This window comes from Pagrus pagrus (genome assembly GCF_965226575.1).
Source record: "Pagrus pagrus genome assembly, chromosome: 2".
Taxonomy (NCBI): domain Eukaryota; kingdom Metazoa; phylum Chordata; class Actinopteri; order Spariformes; family Sparidae; genus Pagrus; species Pagrus pagrus.
This window is the reverse complement of record NC_140186.1, coordinates 28109310-28130018: the sequence shown is the minus strand read 5'-3', so window position 1 is coordinate 28130018 and position 20709 is coordinate 28109310. Positions and strand designations below refer to the sequence as shown.

The window sequence follows — 20709 nt, the reverse complement described above, 5'->3', positions numbered from 1 at the left end:
AAGCTGATAACAATAAAAACATTACTTAACATTAAAACATTAGTTCCTAAGCAGATATCAGTGAGCTGTTATCTGTTCCACCGCAGAGTGACTTCCCCTCTAAATGTCCCAAATGGTTTCATTTGCATTGTCAGCATATTATTGCTGCTAGCCGTTACCAGTGGAATAGCGTGAAACTGCAGGATGTGTGCTCGCTTGCACTATATAAACAAATGATGGACCAACTTGTGAGTTTAATGACTTGTTGCTCCAGATAATTAAAAGCCGGATTTAGGACTGAGAAATCCAGCCTGATATCAGATCGCCATCGCTGAAATCAGCTTAACTCATCAACTTTTAATGGCTGGGGTGTTCATGACCTTTAAAGTTGTCAGGTTTCCCTCCATCCTCCTCTGACAAAGGATTTTCTGACATTGACAGTGATGCAACAGATGCCACTAAATCCTACACACAAGACCCGCAGGTACATTTCAAGGAACGTATTTTATATAAGTTGTGACTCTAACAACTGTATGACAAACTTCAAAAAGTGCTTAAACTTGTTGTCATGAACGACAAGCAAAGCAACTCGCTGCTCTTACTTCTCCTTGTAGTGAAAATCGATTCTCACACAATCGCAGCTCCTTTGTCTCGTCCCCGCCTCCTCACCTTCTCCCTAACTCCCTCCGCTCTCCAATCTTATCTCCACCTGTCCTTTCTGATCCGTCCCTCATATAAACAGCCTCCTTTCTCCGCTGCTGAAATAGAACAGCCACCCATTGTGTTCCTCACAAAGCAGCATTTCTCTGTCCTTTCAGTGTGAGTGTTTGTGATCAAGCTCACAATTGTGGAGATTTGGCTTTGGCTTTGAGGTTGCTGTGTTTTCGCTCTATTATTTGCCTGACCTCTCTTTTGTGGTGTTTTGTGGAATTTCACTCAGCTGCTATGGGCAGTATCAGCCCCGTCACACCCACCATAAACACTAATCTCCTCATAAATCTGCTCAGATTGGTTGCAGACAGACTGGCAAGGGAGTGATGGGCACTTGCATTGACTGAAAGCTCCTTAACTGTGTTTTATTGCAAGTCATCCGACATCATATTGTCAAGGACACAAATATATATATCTATATATATATAGTATGTGAATTGGTCTTCTACCGTAAATCTCCTTGTATATTGTTCCAGAGGTGGTTTTTCATCTGTGGGATTTATCCAGGTTTATCCCCGGTGGGGAACGACAGGATAACTTTCTACATCATTTCATTCGATCCAGATCAGGGGATCACTGTTTCAAAGATACTGAATCAACAAACAGTGAAGAAAAGAAATCATGAAGCGTATCTCAAAATCCTCTATTGTGTTTCCTGCGCTTGGCTTCACTTCGGATTTTCATCAGTTTCCTGAAAAAATAGATCTTTAAAGGGACATTTTGAGATGACAGATGAACCAGATGCCCTTGTGTTTGAATGGTTCAACAGATACGGTGAGATTTCTGCTCCACCACAACGTAGTGTGTGCACAAAGGATGCAACACAGCCTGCTTTAGCAGGGGCACAACGAGAAGTGTCTTTCAAATATAATCTGAATAAACTTTCTGTGTCAGGGTTGATAGAATCAAATGGGAACGCGAGCAGAAGAATTTATTAAGAAGAATGTTTCTGACCAAGTGGATCTTGACCAGGAGCACTTATGAAAGTTACATTATAATTACCATGCCAACAGAAACTTAGGTTGACTGTATCTTTTATTTCTTCTCTCTTTTTATATCGACTCTTAATGCACAAAATATAACCTTGGAAGTGGTGCAGGAAGTTTTAAGATCTTTAGAGCCAACATTTTGGGAAATTCGCTTTTCTAGTGGTGAGTTAAGCCTCGTTTCAATCAGGAGAGACAAGTGGATGAAGTAAAAATAATGATAATTACAGCAGATGATATGTGATAGTCTTGTTAGAAAGTACTTGGCGCTGAGACCCTAGAGGGAGAGTTTTGTAATCAAGGGACATCTGCCCCGAGCATCACCAAGATGAAACCCAGACACTGAGACCGACAGGCTGATGAAATGACGAAGCTGCTGAATGTGCAAAGACTGGGCTGTGGCGGGGAGGTGAGGGGGGCGTGCAAAAGAGCAGCATGACTGAACTAAAGGCAGAGAGGAGAATCATATATAAAAAGACAGCGACGAGAGGATAGGCTTACAAAGTAGGTGTCTCACTGTGCTATTACATAGATACATTTTTTAGCCTAGTGTGAAATACAATTATTTTGCTTATACAATAGAAACATGGTAACACTCATATGTACTGAAGGCCTGATTGGAAGCCCGTAGGATAATGGGAAAACAAGTTCAAGCAAGACACTGTGAGCTCATCAAATATGCTGTTGTAATGTCAGCTACAGGTGGTCCTATGGAAGGTCCATGTCCACAGACCAAATCCGGAAATTTCATAAATGTCATTCCCAACTCACCTGCAGTGTAACAGTCCTTTCTGAATCAGGCTTGAGATAAGATTGACGTCACTCTTGTATTTGTCCATTATCTATGAAATAGGCCCAGCTGCTGGATAATTTAACAGAGCATGACGACTGGAAACAGGGAAAGAGCCAGCCTTGGTCTGTCCAAAGGTAAAGGAATCCACCCACAAGCACTTCTGAAGCTCATTAATTAACACATTATATCTCATTTGTTAAATTCATAAAAAGTTCAATTTAAAATTAGCAGAACTATTTCATGGCTCTGAGCAATTGCCATTAAATTAGCGTCCAGGAAGTTACTGGAAATAATCCTTCAAAACGGAAAGTTTTTTTTTTTTTTGATTGATTGAACAAATGTTTTATTATAATTTCAAAAAATATAATGAACTGACTGGCAAGAAACTCACCCATTATCTACTCACCCCCATGCAGATGGAAAGTTATAGTCCACAAAACATTTCTGGAGCTTCGGAGCAAATCAGCATTGCAGCATTCTCCTAAACAACTGGAATAGATGGAGAAACCATAAAATACAGCTTGTCTGTTGTAATCCAGGTCTCCCGAAGCTCAGATCCCAAATTAATTTTAAAAGACAATAGTTACACCCTTGTTGCTCATCCACCCACATCAGGTGCACGCTAATTCTTCTAGCATAGAGCTACAGTGAAGATTTAAGCTTTAAAAGAGGGTTTAAATGACATCTTTTCAAATTAATTCAACTTAGACTTTGATCCCACAGGACATACGCTGTGTGGAGCCGTTTTATGTTTTTTTTTCAGTTAATTTTTTGCATTTTAAAACAAGTCCCCATCTACTTTAGTTGTTTGGGAGAATGCTGCAACGCTGTTTTGCTGAGAAGCTCCTGTGAAGAAATGTTTTGTGGACTATGAAGCTGCATCCAACCTTCCATCAGCATGGGGGTGAGTAGAAAATGACTACATTTTCATTTTCTTATACTTGTTCTCCTTTAATCCTTTCCGTGTGAGAGAAAATTTTCATAAAATATAGAACTATTGCTTTAAGTAAAAGCATCAATACTACCTCAGATTTAGTGAAAGTATTACAGTGTATAAGTAATTAGGTGGCTGATGAGCAGGAGGTCCAGAGGGTCATCCACTAATCGCATAGTTGGTAGTTGGTGTGAAATAAATGGAGCAAAAATTGCAATTTTCCCCTCTGAATTATAAAGGAGTAGTTACATTAAGTATCATGAAATATAAATACTAAAGTACAGCACACATATCTCAAATCTGTACTTAAGTACAGTATCTAAGTACTGAAATGTATTGGTTTCTTTGTAAGCAACATAAGGAACATGGTGTCCCTTTACATAGTGGATGGTGACCAGTCCTGTCCACGTCTGCCCGTCTGTCTGCGTATCTGTTATTATTCATGGTGATGAACCCAGTTTGTGGACATCGACCTGCCCCAGTTTCCTGGTTAGACAGTTGCCCAGGAGCAGATGGACGAATCAAAGGCCACATTACACACACATACACACACACACACACACACACACAACCTGCTTTACATTATTTACAACTGCCCAGTAAGCATTAATTTACACGATCTTGCCAGCTTATCCATAATGTATTGAGTAAACTAACAATGTGGTTAACAACCACACACACACACACACACACACACACACACACACACACACACACACACACACACATATATATGAAAACATGCAATAACTTTTCAACAAATGAAACTACTACGATAATCAAAGCACATTTTCAATCAACACCAAATTATTATTATATTGAAACATCCTTCAGAAAAGTAACTAAATCATCTCGTCGCGTTGTGTTCAAAGCACCATATGTTCTCTCAGGGGATTGCTTCGCCTCTCGACCGTCTCCAGTCTGCTGTTTGCAAGCTCTCAGAATACATTCAAATGTTTTTTCATATGTGCTGTAGAAAAGTTGCCTATATTAATAATAGAATAAGACACATAAGAGCGTACAGCTCTTACCAACATGTAGTTATCATGAGAAGACTGCATGCACGTCTTGTGACAGGGCTGGCTCAGGGATGTGACGGGGTGTCGGCTTGGGTTTTTTGGATGAGTGCTTCGGCTGTGTGGTGGGGCGAACAGGCAGCGGGGTTATGTGTGGGTTGAGAGAGGAAAGGTGCATGCGTTAGGGAGCAGGAGGAAACACACGATGAAGCACAAAGAATAATACATCAAATGAGATGTGACAGAAAATCTGCCCAAACCACAGAAGCGTCAATTTAGGAGCTAGAAGTTTGACGTGAAAAAGAGTGAAGGGAGGATTGTGGCCCCATTGAGCTAAATGGGGTCTCTGTGTGTTTCTGTGTGTTTCTGTGTGTGTGTTTGTGGCTCTAAAACAGGACACACATAAAAACTGATCTTTTGAACCACGCTTTTCCCTTAACAAACCACTTCAGATGTTATAGGCATACATGAAAATAAAAAGCAAAAAAAAACTGTGATAGCCGGTTGTGTTTAGTTTTGTGAGTGTACAGAAAGTGTTTAAAGGACTAGTTTCTTCTCGCTCACTAATTCTCATTTTAACATGTACAACAACAAAGTGTAAAAATGCCATGTTGTGGTTTTACGGGCTCTATTATTTCTTGGCTGGGTGACTTCTCGGAGTCTAACAGGCTGGCTACATTTAACACTTAACGTATGGCAGCGCATTCACAGAGCAGCTGCTGCAACACAACACTTCCACTGTAATCAATGAAACTGGCGCCACCAGGCATGAGAGCAGCATGTGAATGGTACATATGTGCCACAGAGATCCAGATTTATTGGACTTTTTGTGAAAAACACTCCACACAAATATAGCCTATCACTGGCTGCACCATGTGCTCATTTAGGCCCTGTCACGTATACAGGTATTTTTGAAAATGGGGGTTTACTACAAAAACGATCTCTGTCAAGACTGGTGTTTTGAATATCTCTTGAAGGTTTACCTGCTTAGTCAGTGGTGTGATTTTACAAAGTATTACAATTATTTCTGTAAACTATTTCTAGATGAATCCTTGCAGTTTGTTACTAACAGTCATGTTGCCTTTCTCACTTCTCACTATTACAGCAACCCGGTCAGAAGCCCTACGCTTATAAGTCTGACGCTAGTTACCCCGATAGCGTCACTTTTGGAAGCTTCCCTCTCGCCTTGAAAGTCCAAGTCAGGTGGTGGTTGGGTGGGTCATACACAGGACTTCCCCTAAAGGACCAGGGTTCACAAACCATGTGTGACCGAGTGACAACAGTGATTTGTTTTTAAGTAATGTTGCACAAGTAATTCAACTTGCATCAGTCATGTAACTTGAGTTACCTAAGTCACCTGATTGAATGTTATTATAACACAAAGCAGGATGTTTACAGAAACCTAACTAAGTACTTTTTGTGCCTAAACCTAACCAAACTGCAACCATTTGACAACGTGACTGTGTGTCAGCAAGCTTTATTTTGAAAATCTAACTGAACTTTGCAAGTAGTTTTGTGCCTAACTTGACCCCAGAGCCCTTGGAGAGAGTCATAGTTTGTAGTTTAAGGCCACTGACCAAGCTGTCGTATTTGAGGAGTTGGGACTGAGATCATGTTGACTTTCGACGGCTTGAATTGGATCCAGGGCTTAGATGTTTGTATCGTTGTGTGTGACTTTCATTGAAATTGTGTGTGAGGAGAGTTGCTCCAGGGACAACTCAACATCACGTCTATTGAGAAAAAACAAGACGGCATTTACTGTAGCTAGCAATTGAGAAAAACAATGCTGATGTGAAAGTGGTATTTAGGCTCTCATCTAACTGTCAGCAGGAAAGCAAATAAGCACATTTCCCAAGATGTTAAACTATTACTTTAAAGATGACACGTAATAACCGTAGTTGTGATCAGAATGGAAAAAAAATGTCCAAGGGGGAGGGAGAGTGAGGAGCAGCTAAGAAGGAGAGGGGAAAATATGTGACGGAGCATATCTCAACACTGAGACTGAAATTTCTTGTTGGATGAAAGAACGGAAAGAAAGGCCTGTAGTGCCACCAAATGAAAAAGGATCGAGGGGGTGAAACAAAGAACTTTGCTCTTTCAAAGGTGAATATTCTCACTGGGTTGGGGGCTGGGCTCCACTGGTTGGAATAACAGTTTTCAGAGGAAGATAAAGTGCAACTGTGTGAATTAGTATGCACCACAGTCACTGTCGATAAAGCAGATGGAATACCTTAAACATAAACAAAACAAAAAACCCTGGAAAAAGTCCCAAGTGCAAAAAGTTTGACGAAGAGCATTCAGCATAACTTTCTCTCTCGCGCTCTGTGTTGATTTCCAAAACACATTTCACAACACACTCACATTTTCTCTCTACCTTCAAACAGACTCTACACCGTACACTGCCAAGACACAAACAAGCTCGCGCACTCACCACGTCGATGATTTGTAGCAGCGTGAGGCCGAGTTCCACCACGATGGGTGCAGAGTCGTTTTGGACGGGTCTTTCCAGCCGATTGTAGTTTACCATGAGGTCGCGGTACAGCTTCCTCTGGTACACACCGCCATGACAGCCTGGAGGAAGAGGGTGGACGAGGAAATTGAGCAAATAAGGAAGGACAGAGGGAGAGGAAAAGCATCAGTGAGACAAAGTGAGGGATGAAAGAGAGGAAAATGAGAATAGAAGTCATTTGGGGTGTAAGAGAGCAGAGAAAAAGTGAAATAATAATAGATAGTAGAGTTCGAGGAGTAAAAGGGAAGAGGAAGGAACAGGTGAGAAAGGAAGATAACGCAGAAGGTGACATTTTAAAATTTTACTCTTTACATCTTCCAAAGACTCATCTCAACCCACTACTTTAATAAAACATTCTCAGAGTATTCTCCCACTCATATTAATGTCTGTAATCTAATCAAAGTTATTATTGCAATTATTTCCAACATTGTTCACACCGCACCAAATCCCTCAAGGAATCCTGATTAAGTCACAATATACTGGACGTAATGAGCACATCATTAACTCAGTGAACTTATAATTGCGTTGACTGTGCCTTCATTCTGTCTCTCCTGTGTTCATTAGGGCCTCATCAAGAGGGTTATTGAACACTGAGGCATCCATCTTTAACAGAAATGGATATTATAGCTCAGTCCCTGATGCAAAGGAAAACCCAGTGAGTCATGAAGGTAGGTGTTAGCGTAGCGAGGCCAATTTCCTCCCCTTCCAGTGGACCAGCATGGAGCATTATTTCAGAGAAAATCATGGAGTAGAAAAATAATGTTTTCATCCTGTCTGAATTGTGCCATGAATTACATATACTGTATGATGTTTGTCAATAGTTTTTCTACTCGAGAAAGTTGTAGTTTGTCACAAAACTAATGAAGTATAAGTGAAAATATGTCATTAGAAAGACTAAACACCCACCAGTCACATAAGTGATGTGGTTTTGTTTAACGCTCCCCGAAACCCATAACCAAAACCTCGTAAGCCGGTCCTGTTTCTACAGTAGGGATGCAACGGTAGAGTTTTCCCACAGTTCGGTATGCATCACAGTTTTTGGGCCACGGTAACGGTACGGTTTCGATATCTTAATATAAAACTACTCACACTAGCAGAGGCAATATTGCATGTAAAAATAATTAAAAGAAGATATAGTCAAACCACAAACCTTATTATAAAAATTTAAAACTTATCTTAATTGCCTTCCATAAAAAACATATGCAGTATCCAATCAAGTTAAACAGCAAACATTATTGTAGTATTGTATTGTACTGTATTGTATTGTATTGTTTGTCTTTGTGTATTGAACCTAACAGGGTGTATTGAACGGTTCGATAAAATATTGAATGTTGTTGCATCCCTAATATACAGTAAGCTAGCTCACAAAACTGACTAACTCTCCTTTCCTGTAACAGCAGCTGTCAACATGCCCAGACATGGACTTGGTTGCGATTTTAATCTTTTTTTAATACTTTTTCTATCCCGAGGTGACGGCCGTGTTGGTGTTGGTGACATATATAATGCAAGATGGTGTAGTTCACTGGGTGGTTTTACACAAAACTAAATGGTATTTTACTATTTATTTACAACAAAATATTACTTTCTTGACTTGCAAAATTATGCTGTGTGTAATTCATGGTATAATTCAGATGAGATCAAAAAAATATTGTTCTCCTTAACCACCATGCATATAGGAGAGTCTCAGGAGAGTCTATCTCATAAAAGGAAGGAGAAAATTGTACGGTAATAAACATAATTTATTTTATTTGCTCCTTGAATTACATGCACAGGAAAAAAAGTTACACAAAACTATGGCTCTGTACAATACTTTAATGAATTTGTTTGCTTTTTTGGTGAAGTCAATTTAACTCCTCTACATGTAGCTTACCTCATAATTAGAGACTGAACAGAGACAAGAAAAACAGTGTCAGTTGTTGCAGCCGTTAAACATGTTTACATTCTAGTGATGAAGCCCTCTAGTGGCTTTAGTAATAATGACAGCAAAGGAGAAAGTCAGGTGAAATTATTGAGCGACAAAGTCCACATAGAGAGGAGGTCGGGTTGGGGCGAGACCACTTTTTGTTTCCTAACCTTTTCCAGCCAACCAAACCCTAACCCAAGTGCTGCCTGATAACAACCCAGATTTATTTTCCAACAGTAATTTAACAGTTTTGGATGGTACCAACATCATGTCCTGCCAATATGGCGCTGACTGCAAATCTGTCTGTGACAGCATGCTACACTGTCCTGTGCTGTTTGCAATATTTCAATCCAAGCTATGAAGGCAGTGGTCCAAACTGCAGCTTTAAGTCTCAAGATGTAACGAAAATGTTAAAAAACAACTTTAATAAACACTTAAAATGTCCTTACATGTGTTTATAGCCATAATGTTATAAGCACATATAAATGTCAAAGAGGAGGACTTAAAGGAGAACATTTTATTTTTTTCCAAATATTGGGTGCATCAAGATCGTTTCATTTTCATGTCCATCAGAATCATTTGGTCGCCATAATCACATAAAAATTCCAAACACAGTGGCTGTTAGTCTCATGTCAAGGTCGCCACCAGCACAACATTTACAAAACCTCCAGACTCCCTCATCCTTCAGTGTCTCATCTCAGCCAGAACTGAAAAGGTCTCAGCCTGCATCTCCCTAGCGACCCTTGTCCAAATTAGATGTTGTCTCAACATATTTCAGCAATTACCGAGTGACAGCCAAGACGCGAGCGCGCCCACAGTGACTGAGTGGATGACTAATTAGCTAATGAGGCAAAAATAAACAAAGACGGCTCGCTGTGTGTTTGGGTGTGAGGGTGTTGGCAAGTGTCGGCTGAGGCGCCCCTAAATCTTGGCGTGACAGGGAATCTGCGTAATGGGTGAGAGTGGCAGCCAGCAAAAGTGTCGAGGGTCGATGGAGTGAAGCGAGCTGAGTGAAAACAAGCTGAACAGAGTTGAGCTCAACAGTGAGGAACCCTGTCACCGAGCCACTGTATAAATGAACATAACTGTGAATGGATGGCAACCTGGGATATACTGCAGCTCATATACTACAATACATTTAGTTAAGTCAATCCCTCTTTTTCCTAGCTGAGTATTTCCATTGTTTGCAACAGATGCATCTGTTTTCTACAGTCATTTTTCATGTCCTTTAAGTAGTGACAGTCGTTACCTCCTGCCCATAAGACAGAAGACGGTACAGTCGAGTACAATAACTTCTGAACGATTTGGATTCCTGGGTTCCAGCAGAGAAAAACACAACACCAGTACTTCCTAGTCCAGTAAAGAAAAACAGATCAATGTGTCTGCACCTTTCACAATGAGGTTATTCAAATTGCTTTGCATTTGATGAATAAATAGCCCCAAGTTTAGCTAAAACGTCCCATGAAGTTCATAACCTCGAGACTCATCCACTGTAGTGCACTGTACTCTGGTATCAGTAAGGGAAACATTCATAGGCTTCAGTTAATTCAAAATGCTGCTGCTCGGATTTTAACTTGTTCTAGCAGAAGTGAGCACATAACCCCAAATTCTTGCTGACCTTCACTGGTTACCAGTTAGTTTTAGAGTTGATTTTAAGAATATATTGCTTGTTTTTAAAGCCCTACATGGTCAGGCACCTCGTTACATTTGTGATCTTTTAACTTTTTACAAGCCTGATCGCTGTTTTAGATCCTCTGGCAGGAGAACCCTAATCAATTAAAACTTTCTTTTATATATGGGCCTTCTCTCAACTGGTGTGCTTTTTAAATTAATACATTTTATTTTGTTTTTATAGTGGTTAATTTAACATCTTAATATACCTGTCTTCTATATGCCTATCCCAATACTAACGTACTAGCTTGACAGCGGTGAGTACTCACAATAGCCATGTTTGTTGTTTCCATTCATGATGATGATATAAGTTGTGTTCTTACATGTGAGTGGGACATGCGGTAGTTGGGTATAATTAGTGATGACACAGCCACTGCCTGCTCCTCAGCAGCTTGATAACTCAGTTGCACTGAGCACACAAGCCCCTCAGCCAAAGAGCGAGCCAAACCCAGTACTGTCAAACCGGCCTCCGTCTTCTCAGAGGCTGTGCTGTGTTCCATCCCAGCCTGCCTGTGTTCACTGGGAGCTGCCAATCTGGGTCCAGTCAGCAGACCGCTGGCTCCATGGCGAGGGCGTAATGCTCATCCATTGCTATTAGCTATAATCAGCAGTTATTATGTGCAGCAAGTCTCTCCCTAACTGCCACAAGCTGTTTCTTTTCTTTTCTTTCTTTTTGTTTTGGCCTTTCGTGGCTTTATTTGACAGGACAGCTTGACAGTGACAGGAAATAGGATGAGAGAGAAAGGAATGACGTGCAGGAAAGGAGCACAGGTCGGATTTGAACTCTGGGCAGCTGCAGTGAGGACGCAGACCTTGCACAAGGGGCGCAAATGCAGTAGTAAACAGAAAAGTTATTTTTACCGATGAGGCAAACTTTCTGTGACCTCGCTGGCCTTGTCAGTCTCGTCCGGCGGGGCAGGAGAGAGCTGCTCTCTCATTTTCTTGTTTTTTGGGTATCAGCAAGGTTGGTGTTACAGAATGTGATGGTCGGGGTGGTGGAGGCGGACGACGGTGACCGGGGGGTGAATTTAATGACACTGTGACCAGTGCTTCCATTTTATCTGTGAATCCCAAAAGGGCAGAGAGACACACATCATAAAAGCTCCTCCTCAGACAGACTGAACTGCTAACAGGTCCCGTAGACTGAACTACACCACACAGTGGCTTCAGGCAGTGTGTCTGAGTTATTAGACTGGGCGCTGGTTTGCATCAGGACAGGTTTGTGAGAGCTGCAGTGTCCCATATGTGATGCTTCATGTCAGCAGTTTACCAGTTACTGTATGTAATGTCTCTCTTACTCATTACTCTCTCAGTATGTCTCCTTTTAATGCGCCGTTTGCAGACTTATCAAGGTCACGCCACTGCATTGCTTTGCATGTACAGAATCATATTCTGGTAGGTCCTTTCTTTACAATTCAGATGGAAAGATCGGACAGTCAGTGCCTCAGACATCTGCAAATCAAACTCTGAAATGACATCTCCATGACATCACTGTCAGGTATGGCTACAGGTGCAACAGAGCACACAACTGACCACAACCATCAGTGTTGTGATCAGAGGTGAAAACAGACTTGAAAACCCCTGAAAATTCATCTCTATACCAAAGAATTACATATTTGGAGTTTTTTTCTATGGAAAAAATATCCACGTGCCTTTAAATGGCTTGGATGTAAATCTACATCTTTGCCTCATTAAGTATGTAAGGTTCTATTGACAAGCAAATGAACAGCCTTGCCCCCGCTTCACAGCAGATGGGTGCATTACCTGCATTTTTTGAAAGTAGGGAAACTCAGAATGCGAAATACAGATAATTGGTTACATCTGCACACCTGACTTCTTCTGATTACAGCTCGTTTCCCAGCAACATGTTAACGAGATGGAATGCCCCATCGGCAAGCTGACCGGATTGGTTCCTTAGGTTTGTGACATATGAAACCCTGGCTGTCTGAATCAGTTTTTTTTTTTTTAAATTTCATTGATAAACTGCAGTTCTAGAGCAGAAATGCTGAGCGATGTTTTTTGAAATGTCTTGTATAATATAAAAAACACGATTTGGACAGGTTAACAAGGTTAAAAACTTGATTTTCATTGGAGGGGATCATTAAAGATTTTTAATAAATTCTAATTATGAATACGTACTGATGGCTCCAAGGTTCGACCTACGTTACAATACTATATTGTACTATGTTATTTATTTTGTACTTTTCTTTTATTCATTTTTTTTACAAATGGTGTTATAAATAGTTTTTTTCTGCACAAGACTGCAAGTAGAAATGGAGAAAGCATTTTTGTCTTTTGTTTTCTTTCTGGGTTTACAAAGAAGAGACATTTCCTAACCCTGTTTTTGTTACAGTCATTGACAGACAAGACAAATGAAAGTCTTTCATGTCTATGTAAAGCACTTTGTAGTACCTCGCTGGTGTTTTACAAATAAACCCACCTGTCCTCGCTAGTTTAAACATTTAATTCTGTTGTATGATAGATATGAATGAGTATACGCATGAATGGAGCGACAGACAGATGCACAGATGATTAAATGATTCATTGAAACACATAAAGAAAAAGCCTCTGTTGTCATGACAGGCTGCAAGAACAAGTGCTGTTACAAGATTGTTGTGAGGGATAAGAGCAAATAGCTCGTCTCTTGTTCAGCATCAGTTTACCTCCCCAGTGCACTGTACTTGGCTGACAGTGTGACCTACCACGTGAAAGGAGGTCACAGCGGTTTTAAGGAAGACCGGATTACTGTCTCATTAAGTTGTGTGGGCCCGATGGCAGCTACTGCAGTCTGTCTGCACGCTCCTGCCCTCACACCGTCTCTCCCTTGAGTCTTTTGATGTGTTTGCAGTGTGTGTTTGTGTGTGTGTGTGTGTGTGTGTGTGTGTGTGTGTGCGTGTGTGCAGCAGCATCTTATGGATCAATAAACAAAATTCTCCACTCCTGCATGCTCACAGTCGCTTAAGAAAACACTCTTCCCTGCCTCGTCACCATTAACTCTTACTGGGTCAGTATGGCCTGTGGTGTTGTACAACTGGAGTATAAATATTTAGCTCTGGAACGTCTTTGGCTAATTAGTTATTTTGTTTAATGTATTCATTTTAAATTCTGTAGCTCTTTTTGTTTCCTTCCACTTTAGACTCTTGCTTGTAATGCTGTAACGTGTGAATTAAACTCCTCATATAAACTTCTATTTTATCTTAATTGCTCTAAAGGACGATGTTCAAGAGGCCATGGTTGTCAAGGGCAGCTGTAAAGGCACGACTGTGCTGGGAATCAACATAATGCTCACAGCACGATTACAAAAACACGACAATGAACATTTCCAGTTGAGCAAGAGGTGAAACACTGCAGATGACAGCTGACACTGCTTTTTTTTTAATCAGTGCAAATGGTTTAAATAGGTGGTCACAACATTTTCTCTGACCCTACATGGAGACATTTGCACCTGAAACGTACATTAGACCAGATGTTGTGTTCAGTGTCACTGAATTTGCTCAAATTCTGTTTCATTTAAGGCAATGATTGGCAGATTATTATCAAATAATCTAACAATATTTTTTTTTATTAATCATGTGGTGGGGTCAGAAAACAGAGAAAATGTCCATCGTGATGTCCCAGCGCTTTAGGTGTTCTGATCAAACATATTCTTCTATCCATCCAACAAAAAAGCAAAAGTATTCAGTTTACTAAAATGTAGGACAGAGACAATGAAATGTCTGGCATTTATTCCTGAAAAATGACTCAATTGGTTAATTTTCTGTCTATCGCTTATCGACTAATGTTTGCAGCTCTACTGAAATGCAACGCAGACAACACAGGAAGTTGTATTTTTCAACCACATTCAGCAACGCAAGTGCATCATTTGTGATCTGCAGAAAGAATTTGAGCATGAATGGTTTGTTTCTCTGTGTCTGCCTTGTGATGAACTGGCAACCTGCCCGGGGTGTAACCCGCCTCTGGCCCGATGTCAGCTGGGATGGGCTCCAGCCCCCCCACCCCCCCGACCCTCCAAAGGTTATCGGCTATAGATGATGGATGTATGGGGTCTGCAGTGCATTTCAGTTGCAAATGTCTGCTTGTGCGGTTTTAAAACATGGTATCTTGATCTTGATATCTATCATCACTGCTTGTACACAGTATTGCAGTTCTTGGCTACTGGCTGCAGCATCAATCTCATACAGTTTGAATAATGTGATTGCTCAGCTCAATATTTGTTTATTACCCACATTCCATGTTGTATTCCACTTCTATCCTATTTTGCTTCTCCCACATTGTAACTGTTTGTTTTTTTTTCAATTTTCAGCAATAAACCGAGCACTCACTGATTTGCTGCATGCACATACACTCCCAATAGATACACTGAACATACCAATACAGACAGATCCCCGATGTAGCCTGAAGGCATCTATCAATTTCAAATAGCTACCATATATCTCCCTCATCGCATTACTGACCTCTCATATTTCCATTTCAGAGCCCACTGGGGGCCTCATTCGATCCTTAATCATTAAAGCTCAGTTATCATGTACAGAAATAAAAAGGGTTTCTTTTATTGCTGGGAGGACGCAGCCGTAGACACACAGGCAATTCACTTTATGAGTCTTTCACCCTTGAAAGTACTCGCTGCCTTCAAAATCATTTTTACAGACCTGGTGTCCATGGTGTGCTCATTTTTCCTGTCACAGACAATGACACTCACAGGTGTAACAAATCACTGAGACAAAGCCTGCCACAGGTTTCACATGCAGTATTCCCAGGTATAACTCCAACTCAAATCTCACATTCAGGGAAATTAAAAACAGGCATTTTTTGATTGGTGGATCTATTTGACCGACTGCAATTTGGGAATAACCATACAATTTTGTAATGGCAGTCTCAAATCACGTTTAATTTAGTGAGTTGCAAAATGGTGGACTAGAGGGCATAGTCAGTCTCCAAAAACACTGGATTTTACAATGCAGTTGTAAGATGGGACAGCATGTCAATGTCTTTCAAACTCACATCATAGACTGTGCAAAAACATGGATGTAGCCTCTGTGACGTCAGGTTTTGTGAAGCTCGGTGTGGTGGCTCCTACCTTCTCCATCCTAGCAGTGCCTGACTCTGCCTAACCCCACTTTTAATCCAACATGGACAAACAGCTGAAGCTAAGGCGAGCTAAAGGAAGCCTGGTTACTGAAACACACCCATTCCCAACCAGCTAAAGGCAATTTGTTTGATTTTCCAGTCATATTGGTTGGGTTGTGTCCGCCAAACTGGCATATGAAACCATATGGACAATGGGATTGCTCTGATGGCTACCTCTGACTGTCCCGCCCAGCCAGTCCGATCAACTCTCACATTCCTGCCCGGTGAGTCATTGTCTACCCACCTCAGGCCCGTAACTAAGCTGGGCTCAGCCGCAGAGTCTCAAAGCAAAGTTAGCCAGCTGGATATACTGAGGAAGCTAAGCAGAGAAAATGCTAATAACAACAGCACCATTGAAAGAAACACTCTAACAGCAGCCCCCAGAAAGGGAACACCAATGTTACCAATGTTACCAAGCTACATATCACAAACACCAACAACTCCTGCTTCACTGCCACTCGGGGGGACACACTACTTTTAAGTTCTAGAGCATTAACAGAAACTGACATGCAACATTAAATGAGACCACATCTGAACTATCTTGTTTGGCTGACCACGGCATAAACACACCTTGCATAATCTGAAGTCATAAAATGAAACATGGCTCAGTCACAGCTTCACTGCAGGCCATGTTTATGAAATTGTTGGAGTACAGTAGAGAGCAGCTGTAGGACACTAAACTTTTACATCCCTAAGCATAATCGTAACCTGGGCTTTTTCCATCTTATCCTGACCCATATAAGAGCTTTCAAGGGCCTGAAGGCAAACCCCTAACAGCTTGTTGCCCACGGCAATATTGACTTCACACTAAGAGAGACATTTGAGGACAGTAGAGCAGTGCCAGAGAAGAGTCTTTCACGTCCCCACGAGGCAGTTTAGTTTACAGACAGTATTCAGATTGAATAGCAATAAACAGCAATAAAAAAAAGCACGATGGAGCATTGTCACCATGAGCATTTGAGCGAAGGCGCTGAAAACGAGTTTCTCACTTCGAGATACGCATAGCAATAGAAGAGTGCCAGCAGGCACCTGTTAGACTCTTTGCTGCCGTCTGATGAAGGAATTTACCAGAAACTAAATACAGTTCAACTCAAGAACATGACAACACTCACAAGGACTATCCCACCACAGAGACAGATTAAATATTGATCAGCCTCAGGCGCTCTGAACATCGAGAGACTTGGACAAGTTTAAAATCGAATCACATTAAAGCAGCTGGTCCACAGGTATATGTACAAGATCAATACATATCCAGAATCTGAAAAGCAAAGAAGACAGTGGAACAGAATCTGACCTGGTCAACTTATTTTTCTCCGGAATATCAAACAAGGTCACTTCGTTAGCTTATGCAAATACATTTCAAGGAGCGTTTTCCTCCGACTCAAGAGTACACACAGACATGTTTCTTAAATGCAGAGCAGTCTCATGCATTATGCAAGATTTCCTGGTTGCATTCTGTATTTGTTTCACATTTACAAACGTGATGTATTTTTTATGCTGAGGTGCAGCATTATTTCTATTATCTTGTTTCCTCAAGACTGCATTAACAGATTTTACGGCCACTAGTGGGCAGTGTGACAGGCTGGACACACAACACACGTTATCATGTATTAAAGTTGTTATGTCAAACCTGTTAGCATGCACTTGCCTATTGACACATCCAGCAGACACAGAGTAGAATTATCATTCATTTGGAGACATTTTTCTGCTCACCTAGTGAATGTAAGTCCAACATTCACTTCCCCCTTTAGCTCTGTTTTGGCTGTTTAGCTGCAAACTGTTTGATTATGATCATCAGCTGGACGCTAACTTTTCTGCCTGCTACGTCTGAATGCAACTGGCAAGACAGAAGAAAAACAGTAAAGTAGCAGTCCAACAAAAACCAAAACAATGGTGAGCTGCTCAGGGCTGGATAGCTCTGGGGGAAATAGTCGAGTGCAGAGACAGACCTTCTGGAGGAATAAACACCCGTAGTCACATCGGACTCTGCTCTGATTCGGAGACAGATGGAATCAGAGCTCAGAAATCACTTTTTACCCTTTCGGATTAACTCCTGTTTATCAACCTGACTGCAGCAGCGGTCCGCGGAGGCGACTGCCATTGTCGGGTGTTTATGTTATGTAATATTGACTGGGTAAAATGTACTCTACAACAGGAATGACATTACAGAGAAGAGAGGGTGGAAGAAGAGAGAAGCAGAGTCACTGGTGAGTGCTGAATTTAGTAAGAGCTGACCTGAATTTAAACACACAGACACACACCTGTGGTTTGTTCCATTGCTTACTAGCTTACAGCTAATGTACAGTAAAGTAATAAACACAAATGATGCCATATTCAAACTTGCTTCTCCGGTGTTGTATACACCACTTAACAACCACCATTACTAATGGAAATCTATCTGAACTGACGCAGACACAAATGTTCACAGATGAGGTCATGGGTTAAACTTTTAATCACGTTAACTTTAGTTTTGTTTGCAGACTTCCCTATCCCAGAAGTAGTGACAGGCGACCAACTGAAATGCATCATTACCTTAAGTAAACTTGTGGATTTTTCTGGGTTTGGACATTGTTGGAAACATTTGGGAACATGTTAGTACACAACTCAACAAAATATATAACAATGGTCATTTTTAGATATCTTAATGCAGGATTCTTACATATTACATCTTTAACACTGGCTAATGGAGCTTGATTAAGGACAATACAAAATGTCTCAAAGCTTATTAAAAGGTTCTTTAATCAATCTTACTGAGGCTGTTGTACAGTAAGAGTATCATAGCCAACTATTTCAGAGTTTGTCTCAGAGTCAGAACTCTCAATAGCAAATAGCACTGTTGAAAACATCTGTGACAAGCCTGATCAGTGGGCAGTGACAAGACTGTGTCTGGACTACATCTGACACATCAAAAGGACTGTGTCTGGAACAGTTGGTGGACATAATAATACAAACAGCTAATTATGTGAACATCAGGGGAATGTCAGCTAGTCCTCCCTGCAATGCTGTCCTGGTTACAGTGTGTAGTGGAGACGCCACATCACTCCTCAAGAGTGATAGCCTTCACTGAGAGATAAAAGAGGAAGACATTTACTTGGAAGGTTGAAAGATGTTTACATGATGAGGGATCTCGTGAGGAACGTCTGATTTTGTTTTGGTGTGTGTGAAAGTGCTCTTGAATTTTGTTTGGCAGCGGGGCATCACCATGTTGTCAGGTGGGAACAACTACACCTCGTACCGTAGCCATCACACCGCACGCAGAGCACCCACCTTTGTAATCACAGTGTAGAACTGAACCTAGTGTCCAGTCTCTGTGTGTGTGTTATTCCTCAACACAAGTCTCTACAACCTGTTGGGAGCATATATGAGGATGCTCTTTACTTTTTACCTTCACCTGTGAGCATGTTGGAGCTCATAGATGAAGAAACAAAAGCTCTGCACCATTTAACATCATTTACACTAATTCATCTATTTCAGAGAGTGTTGGTTCACATCTCCTGGGATGTGTTATGTGTCTATCAGAATCTTCTCACTTTTTCTCTATGTCTCTCCTTCAATCAGTCTGACGGAGCAAGAAGAAGGTTCCAACATGATTGCATATGTAAAACATGTATATATATGGAAAAATAAATAAATAAATAAAACATACAGAATCGGTAAACCAGGGATTCAGACACATTACAGAGGTTTAACCTCCTCTGAGGGTCCACTAGCTCTGGTCCACTGCAGTCACGCATCTTACAATCCTTTAGCTGCAGATTACACTGAGGGGATGAGCGGCCCCAATGGGCTTCAAGCATCACCGCCGGGACGCCCTCCTTATTCTCAGCCAGATGTTGTCGGGCTATTAAAGAAGGCTCACTGGCGTGTGCGCACGGCAACACACACTGACACATTTAGTTGAGAATCAGCTCATAATATACCACATATATAAACTATTATACATGTAGTCAAACGATTTGAGCTCTCCTGTAAGTTATTCTGAATGAACATGTTTCTTAATAAACTCCTGAACACGCCTTTGACAGTTAGATGCAGATGTTTCTGTCACGCCAGATGCGCACTCAACAGCCGAACTAAGCCGAAGTGTGCCTTAACAGCAGCTCTCGTCGCTCTGACAAATGTTTCTCTCAATGACGCACAAATGACGGAGATATGAAATAAAAAGTGCCGAGCAGCGTCTTCTTCTTCGGGTCCCTGCATCTTTTGACGGACAGAAAACAAAACTGACAGCTCCATCAGTGACCCACCTTGACAGCAGAACGTCGCCAACAGGTAAACTCCTATCAGTACAGATCCAGTACACTTCCGAGGCTCCATGTCAGCGGCGGAGCAGAACTCCCTCTGTAGCCCGCTGGGGATGTCAAAGTTGGAGGGAGTGCGGCTTTGTCAGACTGCTGGTGCTGCCGCTGCTGCGCGCGCTCTCTCTCTCTCTCTCTGTCTCTCTCTCTCTGTCTCTTTCAAACACACGCACACACACACTCTCCTCTTTCTCCTTGATGTCTCCTTGTGTTTGACTCGACTGTCGCCTCAAAAGTCACTTTGGATGCCCCCTCTCTCTGCGCTCAGTTGTGTTTTTATACCAAACGTCTCCAGCCTGTCCTCCGTGCGTGTTTCCTGTCGTCTCCGTGCGCACCGGTGATGACAGCCACCTGTCCGCTGGCCTCTCCTCCTGCTCCAATGTCGTCTACTTCGTCAGCGTGTGTCCCCTCCAGACACTTCGGACTCATCCTCTCATCATCCTCGTCTGCTTTATGGGTGATGACTCAAGGAAAGAGGAACACGCGCGATCTTTACGCACACACAGGCACCTCCAACAGAGGGCGACACGACCCCTCCCCCTGACTTTGGAAAACTTTTCTTTCATTCATGTAAATGTGTGAACCAATCACCTGGTACTCTTTCCTCCTACAAGCGGGAAGGAAGAGTCTAACGCTATTTTATAGAGAAGTACACACATTCAGTTCAAGTGCACTGCCCAAATATAATCCTTCTGCACCTCCTTCCTCTCTGTCAACAACCTTGTCCTCTTTTGAAAGTAATGTCAGCCACACTTCTTTGTCATGACCCTGTTTTTCCTCGT

General features: G+C 41.6%; 1 protein-coding gene across 1 annotated transcript in view; it reads right to left on the bottom strand.

Moving 5' to 3' along the window:
- Positions 1-20353, bottom strand: part of chrna8 (cholinergic receptor, nicotinic, alpha 8) — a 52989-nt gene extending 32636 nt beyond the window's left edge. The window contains exons 1-2 of the mRNA XM_084368312.1: positions 19877-20353; positions 6851-6990 (exon numbers count right to left, since the gene is read on the bottom strand). Of these exons, the coding sequence (XP_084224438.1) occupies positions 6851-6990; positions 19877-19946 (210 nt within the window). The 5' untranslated portion in view covers positions 19947-20353. The remainder of the gene's footprint in view (positions 1-6850; positions 6991-19876) is intronic.
- Between the last annotated feature and the right edge of the window lie 356 nt (positions 20354-20709).